Below are 18,860 nucleotides of genomic sequence, written 5' to 3' on the forward strand. Positions count from 1 at the left end.
CATTTAATTTCAAGAGCATTATTCGTTGTCCCATCAAACACACTACAACAAAGATCCTAAAATGTCGGTTGACTTTATAAAACTATCGGTTATTGTTTTCTAACACTGCGATGCATCGGTAAGAGACATGGGAGGTGGAATTGCTGTCTTTTTCTATAGGACCATATTCAGTGTAGGATGACTCCAGGATCAGCGGGGGAAAAAAAGATGGAAGAGAGGGATGGCAGAAAGGATGGGAAGATGAGATGACAAGGGTGCACTGTACACACACATACGTACGTACGTACACACACATACACGCCCACACACACAATGGTTTGGAAACACTCACCATGATGCACCAAAACCTCTGACTTATCATTGTTATCACCATCCACAACCACTACCAAAGAGTTTCAAGGGAAACACAGCCAGTTCCAACAACAGAGGCAAAAAGAAAAGTGGTCAGACCACTGAGAGACACCCCCCCCCCCCCCCCCCCCCCCCATTACTCTGCATGTTCTCACTATAAAGTGAACACTCATATTTATATTGAACACAGCTAGGTATTTATGCAGACAAAAACACAACCCACATTATCACTACATCAAGGTATCTGTGTTTGTGTAAGTCAGTGCCCAGGTTTAGGAACTTTGTGGTTTATACAACAGATAAATCTGGGGTGTGAGGCCAAATGGGCCCTCTTAAAAACAGGCCTGAGGAACACGCAGAACATTACTGGGATGTTGGCAGTCAACTGGGCATAACGCAACCTATATGTAAGGCAGCAAAATAATCATAAAAAAGATACTAAAATAGAAGTAAAAAAAATCAACTTAAAAAAAAAAAAACAAACAAACAAACAGAAAGCTGGTCTTTGGTGTTTCCACACATGAAGAACACATGTGAAAATCTCTTATGATTAGCACAAAGATGAAAGAGATGATTTTCCATGCGAAATAATGAACTTCCTAAAGTAACAATGTATAGTGTGTGCATCTAGTAGCAGAAAAATAATAGATGGAAAAGAAAAAAACTTCATTAAATGATTTGGATTCACTGTGCGAATATAAACCCCCCCCCTCCCCTATCCTATTTTGTTTCACACCCAGCTGAATCAGTCAAATCACTCATAAGAGAATTTAGTGCAATGACATCATGCATCGGGCCACACATTTTAACAATACAAGAGGGCTAAGGAAGGTCTATATACAGAACACCTGGGTGACTTTCAACCATAGGACTTAGTCCTATGTTTTCCAAGCAGAGTCCTTGTATAGACACAACCGGTGATTATAATTGTTATATGTAAATATATATATATTTTTTTTGTACATTTAATGAATAACCTCATCGTTGATTCAGGTGATATCTGACAATGCATGACAGGGGGACAGAGAAATAGGACTGCAATCTTCTGTTACTCTGAACTGTTGTTCTCTGAATGCGTCCAAATTTCAACTGGGCAAGAGCAGCAGCAGCACCACTTAGAGGCCTGACGGAGGCGGAACTTCATGAAACTAGCTATCGGAAGGGCTCTGGGTTTTAAGGTGTGGGTAGGTTTTATGGGCGAGAGGGTAGTGTTGAGAGATGGTTAAGATATTGAAGACATGGCCAAACATGGACTAGTCTTTCTGCGGGGCGTTGATGAGAAGGGAGGGCGGAGTTCGGCCACTCCACTCCTTTAGCTGGCCGTCCTTAAAGAGGAGATTGCGGGCTGGGAGGGGCACGCCGGACTCTGCCGGAGGCTGGCTCAGGGGGCTAGAGACGCCACTGTCAGGGTCAATGGTCTGGTTACCGTCCTAAAATACACCAACACAGACATTTACACAAGGCTGATTTCATGACATAACATTACACCATGTTTTCATGTGGCTAGACAGACGTTTGTCAGCCCACTTCTTCTTTGAGGCAACCAACGCAAAAGTTAAGTGTGCAGTTTGGCCACTGAGGACCAACCAACCAGAGTTCCAACCTTGAGCTTTAAACTGTAGCTTTCACAGAAAAAAAAGAAATAGTCCATTCTCACTCAATGTGAACATTCACTCCATCCTTGTGGTCCCGAATGCTCTTACCTGGAATGACTGAACGAAACTCAACACTTTCAGAGAAAGTTTTCTGCTCGAATGCAGTAGTTCTTGAAGGCTGGAATGTAAACATGAGATGAACTTTATTCTGTAATGACCTCGTAAAACAGTTGAGATACGTTTGTTTGTTTTTTATGAGCGTAAAAAGTTGATGATCTGCTTAAACCCTCACCTGTTTTGGCTGCAGAGTCTGTGGGAGGCGATTTTTTGACAAACTTTGCGGTTGAGCTCTGAGCTGAAAAGTGGCATCCCAAAACACAACTCCAGCGGAACCCACTCGTCCTCACTCAACACTGCAAGAGCACACATATGAACACAAAGACGAAAAATGTCCCCTCACAAACAAACTGGATTTTTTTTTCCTCTGAAACAATTAACATTTGGCTACTCATCATGTTCTGCTAATTAGTGGCCAATCACAAGATGTGGAGGATAGATCTCTCCTTGGTTACACCCACCCTCTGTTCCTTGCTTCTTGTTCCCATCTCCATTGTTATCCTCAGTAACCAGTTCGAAAGACTCATTGCTTCCATTGGCATCGAAACCACCACCAAGTTCAGTGTCTCCTAAAGCCATAGAAAACGGAATGCACTCAATGACAATAAAGGCAGCCGACAAAATGTTTTCATGACAAACGATACAATCGAACACAAGTACTACGATTAAAGCATTAATAAAATTAGTACTGAACCACGGTTCTATAAAAAGAATTTGGCAAAAGATCAAATCTGTTTTCCCTCATTCTAATCTAATTGAAACATTTGTTTGTGTTGAAGGAAGAGCTAGCTATGGATTCAAACAATCTTGTATTGATCCTGCAGAGACGGGCCACCGCGAGCGCGCCGCTCACCCCTGCCGTCATCTGTGTCGCTGAACCTCCGTCGATGCCGGTTGTTGTGGTTGAGCATGGTGATGTAGCCACACTGGTGTTTCAGATCCACCTTCTCTCGCAGGACCGTCAGGGCTTTGTGTACACACATGTTGGAGTAGGAGAACTCTGGGACGGGAGAATAGGTGAACGTTTACGATAAACTGATGGGTTAAAATGGATTCGAGTATAAACGGAAACGTGACATGCAGAGAGGGGCTGTGGTGTTTACCTCCTTTGAGATCTTCCTCGTCGAAAGGGAAAGGGATGTGAACCGTCTCACCGTTCCCATGCATGCCATGACCCTGTTAAGCAAACAAACACGAAGAAATGACATGTTTGGTTTTTTTGTTGTTGTTGTTGTTGTGCCTGGAGTTCAGAAATACTAAATGCTTTGTACCTGAATGAGCACAGCAGAGTGTGTCAGTGCATCGTTTAGCATCGTGAGCACGTTGGATGTCGGCACAACACCGGGATCGTGACCCCAGGAGGTAATCAACAGCCGGTCGTAAGCCTGAGAAAAACAATCGTGCATCATATGAAAGAAAAACTGAAAAAAGCGTTCCCTGTGAAGCAACAATGGACAGCAGAGTGATCAAACTAACCTGGAAGATGTCTGGAAGCTTCCGCAGCCTGGAGCCCTTGGACAGCAGCAGGGATGGTGGGCCCTGGCCAGTCACATGATACAGGTAGAGCTTAAACCAGATGGAGCTGACTTCTGGGATGGCTGGCCCAATGTGCTGAGGAACAGAGAGAATAAAGCTATGAAGAACCGGTCCCAGTTCTCCTCTACATTACAAATTCTGAGAAGCTGCTAAAGAAAAGAGCTTTGTATGAACATATATGTTCATTACTCTTACACAATGTTATAGGAAATGGAGCATAAGCGAGAAAATGGGTCACACACAGACCAGAATACGTATGAAAGAATTGGATGGATGGAGGAACAGCAGGAAACAGATGACAACGAGAAACTGCAAAGATGGATTTCCTTTGTGAAACAACTTTCAGAAAGGATGCCAACAGCATGAGAAAAGGCCAGGTGCTGAAAGCCCTATTCAATGTGAATTGCACTCTACTCTGTGGTGCAAGCTGACTGCTCTATGGACACACACACACACACAGTTGCCTAAATCCTGAGCATCAGCTTAGAGGAGCGATGAATGCCTATCTCCCCTCTGGCTATGAATACAGCCTCAAGGGGGGAGTGATGGGAGGGGGGAGAGCTACCTGAGGCGTGCAACTGCTGATTGGCCGGATCTCATTGCTGAGCGGTGCCATGGAAACCAGCAGTTTGTAGTTCTTGTTCAGCACACGGCTGCAGGTGGCTGGGTCCAATCCCAGAAGACTTTCACAGCGGAGCAAGTCCAGAGGCAGGCCTGAGGGAACTCACATTAGAACTACCATCTGTGTGTGTGTGTGTGTGTGTGTGTGTTTAGCTCATCAGAATACAGCATTTCAGTTAGGTAGAATACCTGAGTCTGTAATTATGCAAATATGTTATCAACCAAAACGATTAACAAATCTTGACAACTTAGAACTTTGAACATTAATGTACAAACGCATCACTACAAATAGTGATCAGGCTGACAAATAAACACAACAGGAGATATACAGAGACAGTTGTGAATTACCAATGTTGGGTATGTCTGGACCTTGGTCTGAGGTGAGCTCCTTGTTATAGCGTAGAAAGAGTATAGTGTTCCTGAGGGTTAGGGCATGGTCGAAATACCTCTGAGCTTCCCCCTCGGCTGTGCTCTCAACCTGTATGTACACAGAGACCTTAATCTGCATACACACCAAACACAATGCAGAGTGCAAAAATTTCCCTCGCGTGAGTACAAACATGAGTAGGTGTTATCCAAGTCTGTTAAAGCAGATGGCATATGGGAAGGTTCTGCAACAGGTACGTTCGCGTGGCTTTCTGCACAAATGCTTGGCCTGATAATAAACTGCCGTAGCTTATATGGATGTGAATACACCACTAATGCCTTTCTTCAAAACAGTCTATTTTCATTAATATCTTTCTCTGTATCTTAGCATTGCTCTCTATTTTACAGAGAGACAGTTTTCTGGTAGGCGACCTTAGACATACTTTTCGCTAATTTTATCAAACGATCCCTTCCACTTACAAGTATATGTCTTGCATTTCTGCTCATATACTCAAAACACCGAGTGAGAAATATTCAACAGCGTGCTCTTAAGTTTCTGTATGTGAAGTGGTGGAGTATCGTTTGTGAGTGTGTATGTGTAGCTTGCGTAGGGGCTAAATCAGCATGAGCCTTCTTTCTGTGAGAAGACAGAAAAATGAGATTGCTTGGCAGCTGTGAGGGGCCAGGGGTTCCTGCGGCTTCTTATAATGAGGGCTTACCTTCTCCAGCTCCATCAGAAAACTGTCCAGGGTCTCGTCAGACAGTTTTCCCACCTCAAACATGGTGACTGCATGACTCTTCAGGTTCTGAGAGAGACACACACACACACACACACACACACACACACACAAGTTTTTCAGCAATGAACAACACATATTTGGGAAAAAACACAGACACACAAAGCACACACAAAAATCAAAATCCTTCTCTTGAAACACATCCAAATTTGTATTACATAGTAATATCTCTTTCGTATGTGCCTCCAGACAATTGTATTCTCAGAAGACAGCTAAGTACTCTAATCTCAAAATCTAATTAGTTCTCTGAACTGACAAGCTTTATTACTGCAGGGTGCTGACAGAGCAAAATACTCACAGGAGAAAGGTTGCCCATCATGAGAAAGGCAGTGAGAGTGGAGTCAAACAAGAAGGCAATTCTCTTGGTTGGTCCAGCAGGAATGCTTAGACTACTCACACTGGCTGTATCTATGGGGGAGGAAGGAATTATAACTGTGTTTGAGTCGCTCAAGTGTGTGACTCTCTGTAATACCTGTGCACCGCCTCCAGGGGGTGTACTCACCTTGGTCCTCTAGACTAGTGGTATCTGTGTCAGTTGCTGAAGATCCTGCTTCCATGACCGGACTGCCTCCTTCCCAGGACAGCAGCATCTTCTGAGGATCCATGGTGCTCCTGTCATGGGCCACACAAACACACGTTTAAACACTTACTACACACTTATCCAAAACTATGGGTGGGCCAAACCACACGTGCCACTGAGAGCGTACGTACTTAAGTCTGTTGACAGAGGGTGCACTCTTCCAACTGGGGTGCAGCTGGTCAGGGTTGATGACCTGACCTTTCTTCAGGGCAAAACCCAGGCGACAGTACATGGACACGGCATTCTGAGAGAGGACAAAAAGACCTCAGCTTAACTCCATTCACTCTGATAACAAAAAGCTAGAACAATTACAACTGCTTTCTATCGCTGACATTTTGGCACTTGAACCACAAGAACACGATAAGTATGTGCTTTGTATATTTGAGGATGTTGTTGACCTTATATGAATGTACTAAACTCAGATTACCCTCTGTTCACATTCTAAAGGACTGTATGTATTTGAGAGTAACCACTGTTCCCTTTTTTTTTTTTTGCTGAAGTTAGCGCCTTGAAATGTGGCCAGGAGAAGAGACATGGATCTGAAGGTTGGTAAACATGGACAAAGAGAGATAAAACGCTGGCTCTTCTGACAGACAGAATAGCACCAGGAAAAGTAGGTCAGGCTACACGGGCTACAGGCACCAATTCAACCACATACTGTTTTTTCAGTCTTCAGCCATGATGGGGGGAGGCAATAAATCTGACCTTATGTAGCCAGTGAGTGTGTTTTTTCTGTGCTCGCGCGCGCGTGTGTGTGTGTGTGTGTGTGTGTGTTTGTTCATTAGCTAGGTAGGAGAAAATGGTTCCGGCCGCGGAAGGCGCCATGATCATAATGAGTATGCAAACCAAGATTTCATCAAAAAAGGTCAATAATCAATAATATAAATAATGAATAAGATATTATTAAATAAATCAGTTCCAATTAATGAACACAGTGGGTAGCAGAGAATGTACAATTATGTGCTACTCTGATTGCAAAAATTGTCGAGAGAAAAATGTTTGATTAATAAAATGTGTGACTAATCATGTTTGTTAAAATCCACTCACTTAAGACTTTTTAATTAAGACACATAAAAGCCAAAAGAAGCTTATAGAAATTGTGTAGACGTAATGTTATCTGCAGCTGATTATGAACTTCATAGCAAAAATGCAGATATGAGTTCCCTTCATATTCTGTAAGAGGATGGTAAAGCAGTTAACTTTTCTTTGCAGCTGGCAGTCCAAACTCAAAAGCTGTTCATTTCACAAGCCATCAAAACTGCAAAAGATTAGGAAAATTGCCACTCCATTTCGTCAGCAGCAATTCCAGAGGACTGGGCCCCCTGAATTCACAGCTTTCATGGTCCGCTAGAATGGCATCATTTTATATCTGACATTCCATGTAAATGGGAACCAATTTTCCCCCTGTAAGTACATACCTTTACCAGACCCAAGTCGATTTGCAGCACGTTGGCTAGCTAAAGTGACAAACAACAGAAAATGAGTCAGGACCGATGATCTGAAAGACTCAAAAAATATAGGGGGGAACAAGTAAATAATTAAATATAATTTTTAAAAAAAACTGTGAAACGTCGAACATTTTACATTTGAATGCGTACCTCAGACACATTAGTTTGCTCATCTATGGACACGAAGATTTTGTAGAGAAGCGTTTCGAAATAATCTCCCTGGACCCTGTTCATGACAAAGCCTTCTAGTGGTGGCACTGCAAATGGATCAGAACCAAAATGGAGGTTGTCAGTGGGGATCCAGTGCTAGTTCAATCCAAGCCCAATTGTTTTCTCTCCTATTCCTCCAAATGGATTTCAGATTATCCCATTATCCCCTACAGATCACTGCTCCTGTAGCACCCTATTATGCACAATCTCTCTGTGAGGGAGAAGCTGTCATCTGCCATGCACTAAAGCCTTTTAAAAGGAGCGCAGCATGTAAACAGTCCCATGGTCTGATACCTGGGGAAAAAAAAAACCAAATACTCGGACAGCCTAAAAAGAAGCAAGTGTTTGATATAAAGTGATACACACCTGATATGCAGCTGTCATCAGATATGGGGACATCAAGGTATATGTACCCCTTATTGTATAAGCCTTAAAGAAGAAACAGAGGATTCAGATAACCAGCGTGGAACACAAAAAAAATAATATCGCTGTTTAGATAACCCCACCCATCATAAACTAATAATTTTGTACTCAAATCACAATCATTATTAAATGTATATATAAAATGTGAAAAGGATTTTTTTTTAATCTTGGTTTGAGACCAAACATTTGATCCGTGAAGCTCAGTTTCACCGGACAGTTTCCAACTAAACACTGTATGATAAGTGTGATGGCCCCTGGGTATAACACCTTCTGGAGACATGTCATTATTTTCAACTGTTTTTCGCTTAAGTGGATTCCTGTCAGATCATACCTCCCATCCACTATTAGACCGAGATGACACTCACTCAGAACCACATTGTACTCCATCGATCCGGCCAATTGTGGTCCAGAATCTATCATCTTATCAATGGCCTTTTTCTCTGTCGCAGAACAGATCTGCAATGACCCAACACAGATGTGTTCAGACTAAAGGACTATGCACCACACATACTAATTCAACAGCAACATCTAAAATGAGCATTTTTGTCCTCTCCTGTTCTGTCCTGACAGTTTTACACAGTAGGAGGAAATTAAATGACAGGGATTCTGAAAGAATAATTGTTCTTTTTCTTTTTGATTGCTCTTTTACCTCCGTGAAAAAAGGAGACACAATGGGGGTGTTTAAATCTTGTGCTAGTTGACTAAGATTACATTTTTTTTTTTTAACGTATTTCAAAATGACATCCTAAAAGCCCTCTGGTTAAGAGATGTAATAATTGAAGAGACAGTTTCCCATTTGGTGTTCCTCACCCTGATATCATCCTCTGTGATGTAGCCAGTCTGAGCTACCCACCACGGTTCCACTGTGATCTCCACTGGCTTTGCCGGCAGAAGATCCCTGGCAGTTTTCCTTCGGAAGAATTTCTAGCGGGAGACAGGCACAGCTCAGGCAACGATGTAAGAATGTCAACAAGGGGGCAAAAGAGAGATTTCAGCAGATCTCTTCATCTGATCTACTCTAAGTCTTTTAAAATCCTTCAGATTTAATGGCCATACGATAAACATCACCAAGCCCTTAAGACTACTTTAGCCTACTAGATATTATTAGAATTGCATATGCCATTTTAATGTTGTTATATGTTACCAGAACGACACATAAAGATGGATGACTGTTACTATCTTACTTTAGATGACCTGCACTGGTTCATCAGGTCAATATACTGGTTCCTCCCAATGCCAAGAAGCCTCAGACCTGCAGGATGGGCAACAGCATTCATAAACAGGCCTGAAAAGTCATCTGAATTCATAATTCAGTGCAGGCTGAAAACAAAGCCCACTACTTCAATACAAGCCCTTGCTTCAAAACTCCTAAAGTTAAGGCCTGGTTGTAATTGCACGATCCATATATTCTATAGAACAAGGGTGTCAAAATCCAGTCCTGGAGGGCCATGGTCCTGCTGTTTTTCTTGTTGACCAACTAAACATCTGATTGGCTGAAGTGCATGCTCAACTGTTTTCAAGGTGAAAATCAACAGGTAACTAAGAGGTGAAAACAAAAACCGGCAGGACCCTGGCCCTCCAGGACCGGATTTTGACACACGTGCTATAGAACATATCAGCTACATTCTGGCGTCATAAGTAAAAATAAATTCAGCGACAGTGATTCAGCCAGATTCTCCAGTCTCCATGGTCTTCTTTCCCCCTGTAGCCTCAGCAGCCTGCCCCTCTCCACGTGCCCTCTGACAGGCCTGTGATCATCAGAGGAGGGGGACAGGCCTCACTCGGGGCTGACCGGTATGTGCCGGGCAGAGTGCCAAGGGACTCTAGGGCATGCTCGACAGGGCAAGGAGAGCACCCCCTCCAGACAGGGAGATTAGAGTGAGGGATACAGGCAGAGCCTGCTGACTGCCTTCTGTCTGCCCAGCCCAAAAGACCATGTAGTCCCAGGCACCCAGGCCTTCACTGGCCACACACAGCAGAAGAGCGGGGCTTAATCGGGCACTAGGCAGCTGACACGTGGTCTGCCGCAGTACAGGCTGTACCCTAGCCTGAGGTTTTACAGTAGAATTTATTATCTGCACGGCCTGGGATTATTAGCTTTTTTAAAGCATACTTTAGAGTGAGATCTTAATTGGAGAAATATGGTAGTAAATTAGATGGCCAGAGTAACACTTCATTCATTTCCAGATCCCTATAGACTTTTGTTGACTCGTTAGAAAGAGTCTGTCAATCTCTAACGAACCCCAGGGAAATTAAGGTATTTTTGAATGAACACAGGACTGATAGAGAGGGTTAAGTATTTGAGGAATATTTGTGTGCAGTTAATTGCTCCTGACATTGGACCAATATGGCCCTGTGCTCCAAGTAAAAACACAGTTTCCGCATACCAAAAATACCCTTAAGACTTTCTCAGCTGAAGTATGTACAATATTATCCTGTTGCATGTTGCAACAGCACTGTTGATCTTAATCTTAATCCTACACCAAAGTCTGGGTTATCATATAAAAAACAAACAACAAAATGTCATGTTAAATCAACCCGAGAGAGGTGTCAGAGACAGACATATAAGTTAAGGTTTCTCCATCCATTTGCGTGTTAGATGAAGAAATCAATTTAATGTAAAAGTTTAAGCAATAAGACACTGACAATGCTATATGCACCTTAAATTCTGTTGCAAACAAAGAGAAAAAAAAGAAAAGATTTTACAAGTTAATATTCTCAGCTTCTCTTTTCAACAGTGCAAATAAGGAGAGACAGTCGTGAGGGTTCACTGTCATAGCACAGATTCGATATCCAGCAACTTACAATCTGCGGCTGTGAAGTTGGGCAGGGAGTCATAACTCTTCTCAGAGTTCATGATATCCTGGAGATTGGAAGAGATAAGGTCGTATTAAAGTCTTTCTAGTCACAGTCCACTGGTATCAAATGCTACATATTTCACTGAAAATGTCATTTACAGCAGTGCTCCACTTGAATAACATCTTCCCCTGTAGCCCTTAGAGGCTTATGATAGATATTACAGTGTCAGGGTTTTCAAGGCTCTGCCAAACTCACAGTGCATCTAAAAACTTACACAGCTCTAAACTGTTCCTCTGATTTACTTTTTACCAATAAATTGAAGAGCGCATCATAAAAACATGTGCTTATACATATTGGCTATGTTATTGATTTAACATGAACTTACATTGACTCCAATATAACCCAAATCAACAATTTTCAAAAAAAAGGGGGGGGGTTAATAACATTGTTGATGATCTTTTGATTTTTCCCAACAACCAAGTGTGCCTATGCAGTAGATACACACTATTCCAGGTGCTCAGCCACAGTCACATGCCTCAGGTTTAAAGTCTAGCAAAAGAACATGAGTCCATGGCAGCATATAGTTGACACACACAAAAAGCCTCAGACACACTGTTGACTTCCTTTCAGTAAACTGAAGAGATAACACTTAGAATGCTTTTAAGAGGTGCAAGTGAATGAAATCTCATCACAAGCTCAGATCCAACACTGAATGTTATTTAAAAAAAAAAAACAACAACCTTGGAACAGAATCATTGTACTGTTGCAGTGTGCTTTTGCAATGGAAAAAATACAACAATGAGTGTTTCTCTCACAAATCATTCTATTCAATGCAACCTACACAAAGACTCAGCATTTGGCAGACGGCTTAAGTCAGCAGTATGTTGTGAATTAACAGTGTCAGGAAAGGGTGCTGCTTGGTAACAGAGTAAGCATGTGTACTAACTTCCATGATGCCAATGTAGTAGTTGAAAGGGGTCACACGAAGGCCTTTGACCATGATGTCAGACAGGTGGTAAGGGTACAGCATGAGGTGTTCCCGACTGTACTTGAGCAACTCCTCATAATACTTCCGCTCATCCTTTTTAACCTGCCTGACTAGGATGTGAAAGGTAAACAAAAATACAGGTTATAATAGTAGGTTCCACATAAAATGGACCAAGACTGATTTGTGAACTGGAGCAACACAATCTTTTTAGTTACGTCACCCAAAGTCAGCAATGGTGACACTGGAAGGCTAGAATTTTAGAAGTTCACATTTACAAACAGCCGTTTGTCAAGCTACTGTACAAAACCCGAGGAGGACCGACAGAAGAGGTTTCACAGTCACAAAGCAATATAATAAGTATAACTTTGTCACCCACTCCGCTTGAAGCTTACCTAAGTTATTGCGGAACCGTAACTGGTTTCGAATACTGTACAGCAGTACTTGCTTCTCATATTCACGCTGCGAATTTCCAAGACTCTGCCAAACATGAAAAAAAGAGATATCACTCACTGGAGAAAAAAAAAGCGATAAGGTTTCAGCCTAAGGAACGGCGATAAAAAGGAACTCGATTTTTAGAGCACGTGAAAAAATACAGGTGGAGCTGACAGGTCACAAGGTTTTTAAACACATGATATGCTACTATGCTCCAAGGTTAGCAAATCGGATTTCAAGACGTAGGCTGTAGGATTGAAACGTGTCCCATATAGACACATTTCACAATGAATACCCCTGTTCATTCTGCCTTACTGGTTATCGTTACATAATGTTTTAGTAAAAAGAGATGGTAACATTCATTGCAACTTGCGAATCTTAAATTGGACGATTACATGGGCCACAGCGCTGCAATGGAATCTGATGCTACAGTTTACAGATGAATGAAAAAAAAAATCAGTCGAAATGATGATGAGGATGATGATGCCCCATGCTAAATCTCACCGGACAGACAGCTGTCCAGGCGGATAAATTACAAAGTTCTGAAGAGGGAACATCGATAGACTCCCCTTTTGAACATTTTATGAATATACCGCACCTGTTTCACATTGGCTGGTAGCTTGTTCCAGGGGTAATTTTGTCTGATGTGAAATTCCACGTCCGTGTTCATTGCTAAATGCGGGATCCACGATTATGTAAATGGTAGCAACGGGATTTTGGGTAAGTCTGAGATGACTATACCCCCCGACACTTAAAACATTAACAGGGCAATTTGTAAGTTCGAAATTTAACCAATCCGAATATTATTTAGCCGTTGTCTGTGGCTGAACGTTCACTTCCTTGTTGTATTTTCAAGCAATCCTTCGTCACGCTTTTGGCTATCTTCGTCACTTCCGTTCAATGCGTGACGAAGCGGCTCTTTCTGAATGAAGAGATTTTAAAAGCATTAAAAAAGGAATACTCCGCGAAGAAAGTAGAACAATGAGTCACATCGGCGATATATGTTGAACCAGACAACACAGAACTGTTGAAAATATGTGTGGGTTATTGTATGTTACTGACACATCCCTTTAATTACCGCAGTGCTCTCTGTGATCTAACAACACTGGACATCTATTTAATAGAGTGCTTGTGCTTACCGAAAAAGGAAACAATCATGCCATGCATAAACCGATGTCTGACTGGCAGAGAACAAAGCAATTCTGATCCATGAGATGTCTGAAAGAGTCATTAATAAAAGAGAAATTCAGGTGTAATGACCTAGGGTTAAGTTGGACACAAATTGGTCATTCTGATCCTGGGGAGCCCATGGATGAGTCACTCAGTGTAGTACACCGGGTCTATAATGCAGTTCTGTGTCTGATTTGATTCCATGCTTTAGCCTCTCCCCTGGAAACTGGGCATGTCTGTTTCAGGCTTGAGTATATGTGTGTTTGATTTAGCTTAGGATTCTGTGTTCATTAAATTCAAGGACCATATTCTGTTTTTGTTTTAATGTACTGTTGCATTCTGAGCAGTTGTGTCCGCTAGTGTCAGTTGTTAGTGCGTGTGAGCGGCATCGGTCTGGTGAAAACGGGTTGGTCTGTCAAGACCCCTTGACCTTTTTTAGAAATCCAGGGGTGCAAATATTTGTCAACAAGATGTATGCGCATAGCGCTGTGTAACTAAAGAAGGCGATATGTCATGGCTGTCAGAGCGAAGCAGAATGTAGTGCTATCACCAAGCTGAAGTCTCCAAGGGGACATAATATACTTGTAGCTTGGTGTTATTTAATCTGCCCCAGACACCTAACTGTTTTCCTTTCCCTCTCCACTAAACCAAACATGACTGTAATTCATCTTCTCCAATGCCACTGGTGAAAGATGCATAACAAGCCAGACCCCCTCCTCAATTCACAAGTCAGGGGTAGAGCTATAGGGAATGGTGACCACCAATTCACAAGCGACAGGAAGAACCTGTAGGAAAAGCTGACTGCCACATAATCATGAGTATGATTAGAGCACTGTCATCAGACAAACACAGAAAATATGTAATGTTATTTTAACTGGTGTCGATGATTGCTGCTTTCTCTTTCTTTTCTTTCTTTCTTTTTTTTTTTACTAGGGTATTATTATTCATTGGTCTTTCTTGAGGCATTTAAGATTTTTCACACAATGATTTAGAAGTTATTACAGACCCAGGTTTTTATGCTTACATAGTCCAACTAACGTATGTCCATTACTGAATGCAACTAATCTGCCTTTTGCAATGTCCTTATCTTCAGCCCTTAAGACTGCAGTGACACATGCTGTTCCAATTTCATCCTGTCCTGCCTGGATCCGCCAGGCAGGAAAGTCTACGATGAGGAGTAGAGTGCTTTATGGTGAGCACAGCTACACTGTATGATCATTCAGCAGTTTTCATTCTCGAGGGTCCCCCTAATGCATTTCAAACAGAGCAGCATATTTGGTTTCACAGTGAGTGGCAGCCAGTTTCTATGCCACTGGAATAAAATTGATAAGTGAACTTTATACTATATTTAGTTTGAAATTGACAAAATAAAATGGCACAAAGTGCATACAAACCAGCAAGCACCTGCTTGCATCATAACATCCAGTAGGTGGATGGAAGCACACTATGGTCCTCTCCTCACCTCTCAAACCTGAGGCAAACCAAGGTAATCAGGCCTACAGTTTCAGCTGTTCTTTCAACTCAGTCCAGCCATCAGCACTGCTCTATATTTACCAGCTTCCTGGGTTACACAAGCCTGCCAAGGGGCGTGCTCAAGCCCCCTACCACAGTCTCTGCCCTCTGGATAAGCTTGGTTCTCTGTTGCTGCCATAGTAAATACACAAAGCGCATGGAGCACGACTAACTGTTGTGTGAACAAACAGGGGGAAAGTCACATGAGACCCCTGGTGTACTGCAGCACCCGAACTATTCTTGGGAACTGGAATGTACACAGCGGCCTCATGGCAAACTCCAAGCTAACTTGAAACCTCACAGAACCTTTCACGCCTCCTTCAAAACAGCCTCAAACAACTATGTTTGTGTCTAGTCTCTGTGTAAAATTTTGAAGAACATGTTTTCTGATTATGTGTGAATGAGCAGTGCCAACAGGCACATCGGAGCTGAAGTGATAGGAGCAGATCGAGGCCAGGTAAGTTTTTGCCTCATAGGAATGGCAATGAATGTAGACTGAAGACCACTGAAAACTGTAACATTTGGAGAATGTGTCAGTTTTTTTTTTCTTTTTGTGATATTTTGGTACACATGTCCATATATTTGCAGCTTTCAAATTATTAATGATGACTGGGATGATATTATTTTTCTTGTAAGCCTGGTTCATCTGAACAACTCCTAGAGTTTCCCCCTCAAAGTGTGATAAGGCCAGGAGGCTTTCAAGGCAGGAATTTAAGATGAGAAAAAAGTAGATTTTTCCTATTCTTTATGTCTGAATACACACTTAAAATATTCATTTAGACATTGTGAGATGTGTGTGTGTGTGTGTGTGGTCTTTACTACTACACACAGTTTACATTGAAAATATGCAAGATATATTTGTATAAAGATATGAATACTTTTCAAGTATTACACTCTTCAAAGAACCAACTTGAATGTGAGGCTTTAGCTGATCTTGCTTGTTTTTTATTATTAACATCTGTGGAAAACATTCTCTATTTTCCACTTCTCTAGTCACCACTTCATAACTTTAATCTAATATTGTTTGCATAAGGTTGGGGAATACCATCAGTCCTCTGGCATCACAGACTGAGTCACGGAGGATAATAATAAGTAATAATGATTAACCTCCCAAAATAGCATTCAGGGTGGCCCTGGGGGGTTGGGCGAAATAAAATCAGTAGCTGTCTCTGGGGTAATTAGGTGACTTAGTGTTGATTATAGCCTCATGAAATGCCCTCATCTAAACGGCAGGGCTGTCAAGGGCATATCCGTAGAGCGGAGCGAAACAGCTGGGATGTGACATAACTGCTTTGATAATGTTCGCTATGATGGCAAAATGTGGCCAAGTGCTTCATCAATGCAGTAAGATGATTTAAGAGACCGGTGGAAATAGAAAGTTGTGTGTCAGTGGACGTCATAAGATCAAGGGCAAAGTTACATTGCTGATGAGATTTAAATGGCAAAAAGGTTGTTTGACAGACCATGACAACAGCCAAAGAAAACACCATGTTGGCCACTCAATGCTGAGGCCAAAGACCTTATATGGAGAACATGTATGAGATGAGATGCGAAGCTTGTAGGGCAAGTATGTGATGAGTGCTGTCACTCTTGTTTACAGAATGGCTTATTCTTCCCTTGAGATCTTTCCGTTCAAAGATCAAGAGCTCCCGGCTCATCTGCTACACCAACTGAACTGCTTGAGACACGCAAGAATCTTCACTGACGTGCTCTTATGCACGGAGGACAGAGAGATCCCATGTCACAGGAATGTCCTAGTGTCCAGCAGCCCCTATTTTCGCGCCATGTTCTGTAGCAACTTTCGGGAGAGCAGCCAGACCAGGGTGGACCTGAAGGGCATCTCTTCAGATGTTCTCAGTGGCATTGTGGACTACGTGTATACTGGAGCTATCACCATTACGATGGAGCTTGTGCTCCCCCTAATGCAGGCTGCGTCTATGCTGCAGTACGGCAGGCTCTTTGAGGCCTGCTCTGTATTCCTACAGGATCAGCTGAATCCGGACAATTGCCTGAGCATGATCCGCCTCTCTGAGATCCTGCATTGTGAAAGCCTGAGGGAGAGGGCTAAGGAAATGGCCGTGCGCAGTTTCTCTGACGTGGCTGTGTCCGAGGATTTCTGTGAGCTCTCTCTGCCTGAGCTGATGTGTTACCTGGAGGATGACCGGCTGTGTGCGGAGGAGGAGCAAGTGTTTGAGACACTTCTGGCCTGGATCCACCACGACCCCTTTTCACGCCGCGGCGCTATCCATGACCTTTTTAAGAAGGTGCGACTGCGCTACATCCATCCGACCTACCTTTTCCAGTTTATCGCCAATGACCCACTTGTCCAGTCCTCCACCTTGTGCACTGAGATCATTGAGTCCGTCCGGCGTCTGATGTTCTCGGTAAGTGCCAAATGTGGCCACGAGCTGAAGCCTCTGTGGACAACACCTCGTCGCTACACGTGTCACGAGACCCTGGTTGTGGTGGGTGGCCGAAAGAACAACGAGCAGACATCACGCGAGGCACTCCTGTATGACGAAAGGACTCAGCGCTGGCAGTGGTTGGCCAAGCTTCCCCTGAGACTGTACAAGGCAGCTTACGTGTGCATCCACAGCATCTTGTACGTGGTGGGTGGACTCAGCCTTAACATGGTCTCAGGGGACAGTGTGGTCAGTGCAACAGTCTACACCCTCTCTCTGAAAACCAACCAGTGGAGGACCGCAGAACCCATGTTGGAGCCACGTTACGCCCACCAGTGCGTCTCGTACTTGCACTTTATCTTCGCCTTGGGGGGAATTGGGCCGGACAAACAGATATCCCAGTCGATGGAACGCTACAACAGCATGTTCAACCAGTGGGAAGAGATGGCTCCTATGCCAACAGCAGTGTTTCACCCTGCCGTTGCTGCCAACGACCAAAGGATTTACGTATTTGGAGGAGAAGACGCTATGCAGAATCCAGTCAGATTAATACAGGTAACAAAGGCCACTCCAAATGTGTGGTTTGGTCACTTGTGTCTTGATTAGATCTGACGTGAATTCAATCTCTCCAAGGTTTATCACATCTCTCGCAATCTGTGGTCTAGACTTGAGACCAGGACAGTGAAGAATGTTTGTGCTCCCGCTGCTGTAATAGAGGACAAGATTTACATTATCGGAGGTGAGCTTTTAATATTTTCATAATGCTTAGCATATCCTCTATATCTCTCTATATCAGTCTCGTATTGGATTAAGTTTAATTATTGTTCTTAAGGTCAGTGGTTTACATAAAGGAAAGTACTGACATAAAACTTTTTTTTTTTGCTAAGGTTACACAAGAAGGGTGATTGCCTATGACACCAAAGCCAACAAGTTTGTTAAATGTGAGAACATGAGGGAGAGAAGGATGCATCACTCTGCTACCGTGATTGATAACAAGCTCTACATAACCGGTGGCCGCTTTCTCAATAGCCACGATATTATTGAGGACTCGGACTGCTTTGAGTGCTATGATCCTAAGACGGACGTGTGGACTTCTAAAGGCTCTTTACCATACAAGTTGTTTGACCATGGTTCACTGACCCTGATTTGTGTTTCAAACCGCCCAAACCCACCATGACTGCTGGAGAAGATGCGTGCCACTCCTTGCACATCTGCTTGACTCCCCCTGTGCAAATTATGGGGTTACAGTGGAGTCAATCTGAGGGAGCTTGCATTTCCTTTCCTTTCAGGATAAATGTGTGTCAGATATGGCTTTGACAGCATGCTGCTGGAGCTAGTTAACATCTGTGGTGTCTTAAATCAAAAGGAGATTTCAGTGAGCGAGTGAAGATTTAACACTGGACCCCAGAGAATGAACTGAAGACCCCAGAGTAAAGCCAGACTCGTGCAACATGCAGCTGTTTGGGCAGAAGTTTGATCTGAAATCATTGTTGGAGGATAGATCCGATTCAAA

General features: G+C 42.9%; 2 protein-coding genes across 3 annotated transcripts; one reads left to right on the forward strand and one right to left on the reverse strand.

Moving 5' to 3' along the window:
• Positions 1-1,133: 1,133 nt before the first annotated feature.
• Positions 1,134-13,082, reverse strand: fam91a1 (family with sequence similarity 91 member A1). Of its 2 annotated transcripts, none has more exons than XM_030788990.1 (24): positions 12,862-13,082; positions 12,224-12,308; positions 11,790-11,941; positions 10,850-10,907; positions 9,229-9,296; positions 8,855-8,968; positions 8,410-8,500; positions 7,988-8,050; positions 7,562-7,668; positions 7,382-7,420; positions 6,095-6,207; positions 5,886-5,995; positions 5,682-5,791; positions 5,306-5,392; positions 4,569-4,698; positions 4,165-4,313; positions 3,540-3,674; positions 3,335-3,448; positions 3,167-3,239; positions 2,917-3,063; positions 2,525-2,632; positions 2,239-2,359; positions 2,055-2,124; positions 1,134-1,781 (listed from the first exon to the last, which is right to left on the reverse strand). In XM_030788990.1, exons 1-24 carry the CDS (start codon positions 12,931-12,933, stop codon positions 1,605-1,607), a joined length of 2,493 nt encoding a protein of 830 aa, XP_030644850.1. In that variant the 5' UTR covers positions 12,934-13,082; the 3' UTR covers positions 1,134-1,604. The 2 variants fall into 2 exon arrangements, with proteins under 2 accessions (XP_030644850.1, XP_030644849.1); XM_030788989.1 differs by having other exon boundaries at positions 5,682-5,815.
• A 3,464-nt stretch (positions 13,083-16,546) lies between these two features.
• klhl38a (kelch-like family member 38a) lies at positions 16,547-18,524 on the forward strand. The gene is made up of 3 exons (XM_030789483.1): positions 16,547-17,902; positions 17,981-18,086; positions 18,235-18,524. Exons 1-3 carry the CDS (start codon positions 16,547-16,549, stop codon positions 18,522-18,524), a joined length of 1,752 nt encoding a protein of 583 aa, XP_030645343.1.
• Positions 18,525-18,860: the final 336 nt, after the last annotated feature.

Source organism: Chanos chanos, chromosome 12 (genome assembly GCF_902362185.1).
Source record: "Chanos chanos chromosome 12, fChaCha1.1, whole genome shotgun sequence".
NCBI lineage: Eukaryota > Metazoa > Chordata > Actinopteri > Gonorynchiformes > Chanidae > Chanos > Chanos chanos.